The sequence below is a fragment of the Nematolebias whitei genome, chromosome 2 (genome assembly GCF_014905685.2).
Source record: "Nematolebias whitei isolate Nwh7 chromosome 2, NemWhi1, whole genome shotgun sequence".
NCBI classification, from domain to species: domain Eukaryota; kingdom Metazoa; phylum Chordata; class Actinopteri; order Cyprinodontiformes; family Rivulidae; genus Nematolebias; species Nematolebias whitei.
Window position 1 is genome coordinate 9,480,929 of NC_056499.1, and position 9,183 is coordinate 9,490,111.

Consider the following 9,183-nt stretch of genomic DNA (forward strand, 5'->3'; position numbering starts at 1 on the left):
GGCAGAAGCGCCTGACCTGGGCTACAGAGAAGCAGCACTGGACTGTTATATGTATATGTATATGTATATGTATATGTATATGTATATGTATATATATATATATATATATATATATATATATCACACCACTATCCATCATGGTGCAAGCACTTCCTCATCAAACTTCAGGTCTTTATGAAGCTTAAACAACGGGACATCTGTTGGTTTAAACTTTAGGGGGTCTGCCAGATGGCTGACTGAAAAACTAGCTGCTGATGGGGTGATGATGAGATATAAGAGATGGGGAGGATGAAGGACTGCTGGAGGAAAAAGTGAGGGAATAATAAATGAATAAGTAATTTAATCTTATACAATTTAAAAACTAAACCAAAATATATTGCAGTTATTTGTTTGAGTGAATTGATTAGGTGGGCTGAACAGCAATAAAAGCTCAACATGCATTTTTAATCACAAAACAGCTGCAAAAAAGAAGTTAAAAAATTTAAGTTTTAAATTTACTTCAAAAATTGTGGCGAGATGTGCAGTTCATTTGAAATAATTAGTAATATTTTAAAATAAGAGCCGTTTCTGTGTTACACTGAGGGCTGAAGTGCCGTCAGATCAGAAGATACTGGAAACGTTTCACTGCTCTAATTGTTCTACGGACTCTAAAGGTTCACATACTTCTGTTATCCACACAGAACTGTATAAACAGTTACACCAAAATAAAACTTTTATCTTGCTTCCAAGGATACAGACTTTATTTTCCAGAAAACACCTTAAACCAACCTGCATTAATGATTACATCTACATTCAGTTGACCGAGTCTACGCCAAGTTTTCAGCTACTAACAGTTTCAGATTTGTCTTGGTGCTAAAATACGATTATAATTATCACACTTTGGTGTTTGTTATAGATTCAACTGAAGAAACAGGACTAAAACAGGCTGCGGATAATAAAGTACCTAAAGATCCCATTTGTTAAGTTGCAGAGTAGAAACAAGACTGTACCGCCTCATTCATAAATAATTTAAAGTCCTACTGCACACAAGCCTTCGTGATCTTCAGGTATCAATCCATTTATGCAACGATAAACAATCGATAAACAAATCTGACGCATTTTTTACAGAATCTGATGGAGCAAACGCAACTGCTCTCACCTGCACTCGGGAGCCGCCTCCCGACACTTTGGAGATGTATCCCATGATGTATTTGGCTGCCACGGTCTTCCCTGCTCCGCTCTCTCCACTGAAAAACAAATACACTTTATCGTATTTTCCTCAAACAATACAATTTTAAATAGTTAACAGTTCACATTTATTTAGAGGCTCTCTGCCACTGGGCTACAGCTGCAGGACACCTGACAATCAGCTCAGGCATGCAGACGGTTCCTTCCTGGTTTTTAGATCAGTTATGTACCGATCACCAAAGTTTATTTGAACTCCAACTTACTGAAGTTGTGATCAACTGTGACAAACACATTTGTTAATCATTTTCAGATCCGTGCAGCACTGAAGATAAGAAGAGCTTTGGAGAACGATTCTGTTTTGTTGACATTTTGTCCATCTTCTCCCTCACCTGATCATTTTCCTCCTCGCCTCTCACTGTGCCATGGTCACACTCATGTTGCCACATGTGGTTTGGCAGCGGCTGACAAAGATTTTTTTTTTGCGCCTGTGCCTTAAAGTCGAGTCAAGCTAGCGCAGCCACTGCAACACAGCTGCAGACTGTTAAGGGGCTGCCAGAGGAAGTCATGGGAGCAGCGTTATTACATTGGAGTCTCTGTACGGCGGCTCCCTTCCCCCTAAATACCTCCCCGTTCCTACCAGATCCTTCAGCTTCATCTGGATTTCCCCCGTGCAGCTCGAAATAAAGCAAGAAAAAAGCTTCTGCTTTGTTTTTCATACCAAATACACTGATCTCCATCTGAAAGTATTGTTTCTCCTGAAAGTTACTCTTTGATGGAGCTATTTTAAGCACAAGCTTCTGTGGGAGTCCTGCCGTTTTGGCCTCAGAAACAGTGAAGTCTGAAGCCATTGTTAACGTCTGCAACAATTTATTAACCAAATAAGGGCACAAGTTACTCAATACCATGCAGAAGGAAGTATTCGGGATTAGCTTTTGCAAATTATTATACATTTAAACTGTGCAAGGAATGCGTCGCCAACACAAGATTCTAGTTTTTCTGGCAGCAGTAACCTTTAAAAAACATATTTATTTATTTTTATTTTTGCATTAATAATCCAGGACCCCACAAAAATCTTTAATAACTCAAAACTTAAAATAAGTAAAAACATAAAACTTGGAAGAGGAACCCAAATTGCCCTCTACGTTTTAGGATATAATTTTTAACCAAGATCATCTTTTGATGAGAATTGTTAGAGTCGTAAATGTTTTGGTCAAACTTTAAACATATTACGTGCATCTCACTGCAACACTGTACAGCATCATGCTCAGAGAGTGTGTTCTTGACTCTCAGCTACTACCAGACCAAAGTTTAGGTCAATATCTGTCAAAAGGACTGAGTTATATTTGGTTTTATTTTTGTTGCTGAGTTATAGTCATCTTTGGACATGGAGGTCGATGGAGTGAGGACAGAGGACAGAGCGAGATGGAGGAGGGTGACTCGCTGAGGCTTTTGTGTTTTTGAGGTCAAATAGCTGAGGCAACTATATTAACTCCAACAGTTAATTAGCTGTAGATGTGCATCCAACAACTATTTTCTGCACGTTTATTTTAATTTGTCAAGTGGTTCATGAAATATTTTGGTAACAGACGGACACATAAACGTGTGTACTCACACAAGTCCAACTTCGCCTTTTGACGGCATGCAGTAATAACACATTTGCTTCACCAAAAAGGGAAATATAATGATTTGAAGACACCACCCTCTCATTTACCATTGTCTGACGATCTTTATCTGCACGTTTTGTCTGCTGAAATCTGAACGATAACATCTGGTATTTCAGATATGCAGATCTATTCATGTGCAGTGTGCAAAAAGACAAATGATACAGTGTAAAGATGGTTTTGGTGGCAGCAGAGTTCATTCCAGAGGCTAACCTCACTTCCATGTAATTTTGTTTCACATATTATGCATCATAAAGGTTACAGCTTCCTGAATTGAGCTTCTGAGGCATCTGACTGTGGCTACAACACACTATCTAAAGTGTGGCATAAGCTTGTTGAAAATAACACAATGCATTGTCCATTCAACCCCAAATAGTTCATTTGCTGCCCTCACTTCCTTGGAGAGGAAGAAGAGGAGGAAAGCCACATCAATGAAACAAAAGACTCAACGCACACATGTACTATGAAAACAGGAGTGGTTTGCCAAAGAAAAGCAAACAATTATTAATGCCACAGCGGGAGTCAAACTACTGACTGAAAGTCTGATGAAGTTGGGCAGAAAAGGTCGAGCACGTCTCACTGAAAGGTGAACATCTTCCTACTCGTAAGTTACTCATCACGACACAGCTGAGACTTTGAGTGCAGATATTTTTTCTATCATCTCTTTCTTTTTATGCACAGACATGTGTTTCTTAATTTTAAACAAATCTCTGTCGAAACTAATCATACTTCATTTAGAAAGTGAAGATTTTCCATATTCAGACTTATCTACCGTAATTATATAGTAAAAATCTTCTTTAAGTGGCAGCAAGAAAAAAAAACAACTTCCCCGTTAGGCTGTCACGATAACAAATTTTGCTGGGCGATTAACCGTCTCAGAAATTATTGCGATAAACAATAATATTGTTTGGAATTTGACAATAATTAGTAATTATTGTCAAATTTAAGAAGAAATTATGGTTAATTTTTGTGTGGAGTACCTTTTTTGACCAGTGGATGTCAGTACAAGACTGTTTGAACCGAAGGATGGATAGTGAGGGAACGAGCAGTGTCTCTTTAAGAAAAATAGGAGGGAGGCCCCTTGACGTGACATGGGCTGTCTCTCGTTCCTGGTTTTCGTTTCTCAAAATGGCGGACGCTCTGTGTTGTTTGAGCTCTTTAGCGTAGCATTTGTCACACAAAGCTTTGAATAAACAAATAAATAAATCAGTAAACAAGTTTTTAGCTTCTTTTTGCAGATAAAAACAACTTTTTAGACAAAGGCACGGGTTTCAACTGTGAATTTTGGAGCTTCGACAACACAGAGGTTTTTTCTTCGAGCTCGGCCTGTTGGCTTAGCTTCTCAGTTTAGCTCCTTTTAATTATCTAAAAATGCGATTTTGGACGGTTAAAACAGATTTTAACGAGAAAAGGAGGAGTTGAGCCTTTTGTCATCCAGTGTCTTCAGTAGAAAGAGACACAAACGATAAAGCCGATAAATGAAAATGAGGTAGATAATTTTCATGTATCATGCGATTCATCGATTTATTGTTTATCGCGACAGACCTACTCCCTGCAAAACTACTTTGGATTGATGCCGTTTGGTGCTGTCTGTAAGCTATAACAAATATTTTATTTCTTACAAGAGCTGGAAATTAGTAGAAAAATACTGTATGCGGTTGTGATTTTATTATTGCCATCAGCAAAAGTCAAAAAGTGATAATGTTTTTGCCCGTGTCTGGGTGCACGTTTTTGTCTGTCTGTTCAACTATCCCATGAATCAGTGAATCAACTGAAGCTTTCCAAAAGTAATTATTTGTACATAACCACTTAACTTTTGGAGTCAATTTAATTCAAAATGGCTACCACAGTTAATCCACATTAGCAACCTCCAAAATGGATTTAATGTCTAATTTATAGACATCAAGCTAAAATACGATGGTAGACGCTGAGAGTCATCCCCAACACATACGTGTTGTAACAAACAGTTAGTGCATTTCAGTCGGAACCTTCACAGACGCAAATAAAATTAAATGTTTCAGTTTAACCTTAATACATTTAAAAAAGTCATGAGTGTAATTTAACCTGAGCTTGGTGGAAGTTGTAAAACGAGAACATCAGCTGCTCGAGTTCACCTTTTAGATATACGATCCAGATGTCAAAGGAAAGTCAGATCGGTCGCGTACGATAAAATGAGAACATATACAAGTATTTACATAAACATACAATCTAGTTGCATAACAGGAATCAAGGATTCGTAACCATCTGACCACTTCATGCTGACCTTCCCTCATCATCAACCAACTCATTTTCTCAGTAACTGTGAGAAGGAGCCGACACAGACAGATGTTAACCACAACGCACCACCAGCAGTTTACTGCAGTCTTTGTTCGCTGAGACCGAGTTCATCAAGAAACCACTTTGAAGCTTTGTTTGCTGATTTAGTTTCTCATAAAATCCACCTCAGCGCCTTTATGAAGCAACTGCTGGCTGTCCAAACAAGCCAGATTGCTGAAGCAGGGTCACACGTCATGAGGTAACCATGCTGTTTAGATAACGCAGGATAAAGCCGTTTTTCTCCGTAGGTTTTTAAGGTCAATACTTTTCACCAGCAAACGGCTTCAAAAAAGATCCTACACCTAGGAGGCCAGTAAACGTGAGCCAAGAAGCTGCAGGTGTTTTTCTACTTAAACCAGGAAGTTCTTTAAAAATACACCACAACAGCTGCTTTGTTTCCATCTTACATCCTGAGCTAACTCGGTCCAGATCCAACAGTTCTTTTATTCTTTTCCTTGTTTAAATATTAACACGTTTTATTTCTCATTTCAGATTCAACCATAGCTGAAAACGACACAGTGGGACAACACGAAAGAGGTGCGTGTTTCTCAATCGGTCAGCTGGAGCAAAAGCCGTGGTGGAACCTGTTGGGTCTGTTCTCCTGTTGCAACTTCATTCACTGGGATTACCTAAACAGTTTGTCAGCTTTGTGATCTCACAGATTGAGTGTCGAACACATTCACATTCTGGATGTTTAACAATAAATGAAAATAAAATTATAAAAATTATGGAAAAACAGTAAATTGCTGCTCATAAAGGACCTGTTGTATAATTGGGTTGTCACATCTCATTGGAGCTGTCCTTTCTAACCCGAATCTGGAGCCCGGCCTGACCTGAATTATGGCCGGGCTGGTCCATAATAATGTGCTTAGTGTGTGGGCCGGGTCGGGCTTTTGATTGCGTCAGCGGACACGCATGGCTGACAATCCAGTTATATAGCAACATGGCTTGCCATACCATCACCAGCTACATGCGGCCATTTGACCGTGAAAGGCCTAGAAAGAGGTAAAAGGTTCAGTTAAGCTTCAGATGGACTACTGCTAGCAATCCATCAGCCCAAATGGACGTTCATTCAGCCGCTGCACTCAGCAAATACGCGGCGGCTGATGACCCAAAAAGGTGAGATCACAAAATATCCGACATGTCAAAGCATGGTCCGTGTCTGAATAATGCAGAATGCAAGCAGAAGCAGGGATTTAATGAGCTTTGACGGCCAAGAAAGGACAAACACCCCATCAGCTCTGAACTTCTGCCCCGTTTACTTAGCTGTGCAGAGCCACAGACCATTGATAAGCAGTCAAAGCTTAATTTAAAATGTCGGGGGGGGGGGGGGGGGGGGAACCTATGATTACTGTTAATTTGTTGGATTGGGTGGGGTTCGGAAATGATTGCTACGGGCTGGGGCCAGGTCGGATATTGACATTATGGACCCGAATGCAACTCTACATCTCATTAACTCATAAAGCAAATAAGATAGTAAAGGGTGAAAAGTCCTACCTGATGATGACACATTGGTTCTCCCGGTCAATCATCATATTTCTGTACATGTTATCTGCCAGAGCATAGATGTGAGGAGGGTTCTCATACTGAGCCTGAAAGTCAGAAAGAGTTTGATTAAAATCAACAATCAGGACAAAAATCAAGGTGTAGAAAAGTCTTTAAATACTTTGCATCTATTCGTTTTAGATCAACTCCCATTAACCATTAAAAGCAACAATAATTAATTCTTCATGACTAGATGACAAAAAGTTTGAATACTTTGCAAAACTGTGAAAAATAGTTACCAACAAAGTATTTAAATCATATTTTTAAGTGCAATTCATTCAAAGGCACCATCAATTATAAAGTTGAATAATGTTCTTGTAAATAGTTTTTATTCGACACCTGCAATAAATAGCTTCCATCGCTGTGTGGTGGAGAGCGTTCTGCACCTGCATCACCGTGTGGCACGGCAGCTGCACTGCTGCAGAGAGGACGGCTCTGCAGAGGGTGCTTAAGGCTGCACAGAAGACTGTATGAGGGGGAGGGCGCTCCGCATCATGAAGGACTCCACTCATCCTGCACACAGTCTGTTCCAGTCCCTCCCCTCAAGCAGGCGGCTGAAGAGCATTCAGAGCAAGACCACCAGGCTCAGAAACAGTTTCTTCCCTGCAGCTGTCAGACTGCTGAACTCGAGTTGCACTTAATTCAGCTTCATCTTACATTTTTTTTACTTTATTGTATATATATTTTTTTTATATACATACTATTTTGTATTTATTCATTTGTTAATTGTTAGGCTTCTTGAACTGGGACTTGAGCCTGAATTTTGTACCATAAACATGCAAATGTGAGCTGGTATGACAATTTTTAAAAATCCTTGAATCCTTGAAATACAAAAAATAAATCAATAAATAACACAGACATGCTAACCACTGTGTTACATTGCCTCTTATTAAAATAAAGTGTAGAGAACTGGAGACCAGTCGGTTTAGTTTGAGGACCTCAGCTTCTCAGTAGTTTTCAGAAGGTGACAGCTTTCAACCACATGCGTCAAAGTTCTTACTGTCGAGCCACGATGATGAGAAACGTACAGAATGCAGCAGCCTTGCTCAAACAAAGCTTTTCCATAAAAATACTTTGTTCAGAAAACCTCTTGCCCACAAAGTTTCCAGGTTAGACATCTTCCATTGTTTTTGTCCGTGTGGAAATAAATATGGTTCGATTGTGTAAAATCCTCTGCAACAGCCAACTGATGACTTTAGCATGAGTGACACTGAATGTGCTCACAGTGTGTTTTCAAAGCCTTTCAGTGGTTTCAGGAGTCGAGCCCACGCTCCGCGGGCCGGCCAACAGAAGAGGCAGACCTGAACATGCTGTTCTGTGAAGGCGCTGCCAAGCACACTCAATGGTCGACTCGAGTTTCTGACAGAAACATCTGCGCCAACCAGCTGGAAAGTTTGCACCGAACCAGACTTTTACCACCTTCGATCTGCAGACACTATGATAACAAGTCCGTATGTTCTAATTGCGCCGTTTTCCTGGTTATATCATAGCTGGCGTGTACTTACCGCTCCCTGATACATCTCGATTTCTTTATCTCCGAAGTACGGCATCTGCTTGAAGGGGTTGACAGAAATAAGCACAGGACCGATGTATGTCTGTTAAAAACATGTGTTAAAGATTGCACAAACAAATAAGAGCAGTTACACCATGTTACAAACAACGCTTTGAAAGAAAACATGATGAAGCTGTATAAAAGAGAAACGACTTAATGCACGACATTGGATTTTTGGTCGATATCCGATATGCCAATACGTTCAAACTTATTTGGTCAATAACCGATGCAGATAATAAATATGACGACTAACCAGTGTGGAGCGTACAGGTTCAAAACACAGATCATCTGGTGTTGAAAGCTACTGAATAGCAGTGGGTTTTAAAGGGGACTTGAAAACCGAGAGGGAGGAGGCCTGTCTGACAAGCAGAGGTAACTCGTTCCAAAGTCTTGGTCCTGCTACAGAGAAGGCCCTGTCACCTCTGCGCTTAAGACGAGTTCCTGGAACTGTGAGGAGCAACTGGTCCGCTGACCTCAGGGAACGTGGTGGGACATACGGCTGTAGCAAATCAGAGAGATGGGGGGGGACTGTTCAGCGATTTGTAGACATACAGGAGTATTTTGAACTGGATTTGAAGGTGGACCGGTAGCCAGTGCAGTGATGGAATGGCCAATGTCCAATATTCACTTTATCGCTAATATCGGCCGATACCAATACCGTGCCATTGATATTGTGCATGCCTAGACTGAACCATAAAAGAGATGCACAGCAGAACGGAAAAACCACAGAACAGTCAGAACAATGTTAGAATTTGTGCAGCCATGTTGTCAGGTGCTACGTGGCGTCTGAAAAACTGAGCCAAGAAGCCTGATGTTCAGGCTGTAATCATTAAAATCTAAACTAAATGTGTGGCTCCAGCATATAAACACAGGAATAAGTGTACAGGTCCTTCTCAAAAAATTAGCATATTGTGATAAAGGTCATTATTTTCCATAATGTAA

The 9,183-nt window shown here is 40.2% G+C and overlaps 2 protein-coding genes across 2 annotated transcripts in view; both read right to left on the minus strand.

Moving 5' to 3' along the window:
• Positions 1–997, minus strand: part of LOC119425480 (tripeptidyl-peptidase 2-like) — an 8,472-nt gene extending 7,475 nt beyond the window's left edge. Inside the window, exon 1 of the mRNA XM_037693012.1 lies at positions 990–997. Coding sequence (XP_037548940.1) covers positions 990–997 — 8 coding nt within the window. The remainder of the gene's footprint in view (positions 1–989) is intronic.
• Positions 998–1,042: 45 nt separating this feature from the next.
• On the minus strand, positions 1,043–8,920 carry LOC119425491 (unconventional myosin-Ie-like). The gene is made up of 4 exons (XM_037693023.1): positions 8,900–8,920; positions 8,195–8,284; positions 6,642–6,736; positions 1,043–1,226 (listed from the first exon to the last, which is right to left on the minus strand). Exons 1-4 carry the CDS (start codon positions 8,918–8,920, stop codon positions 1,043–1,045), a joined length of 390 nt encoding a protein of 129 aa, XP_037548951.1.
• Positions 8,921–9,183: the final 263 nt, after the last annotated feature.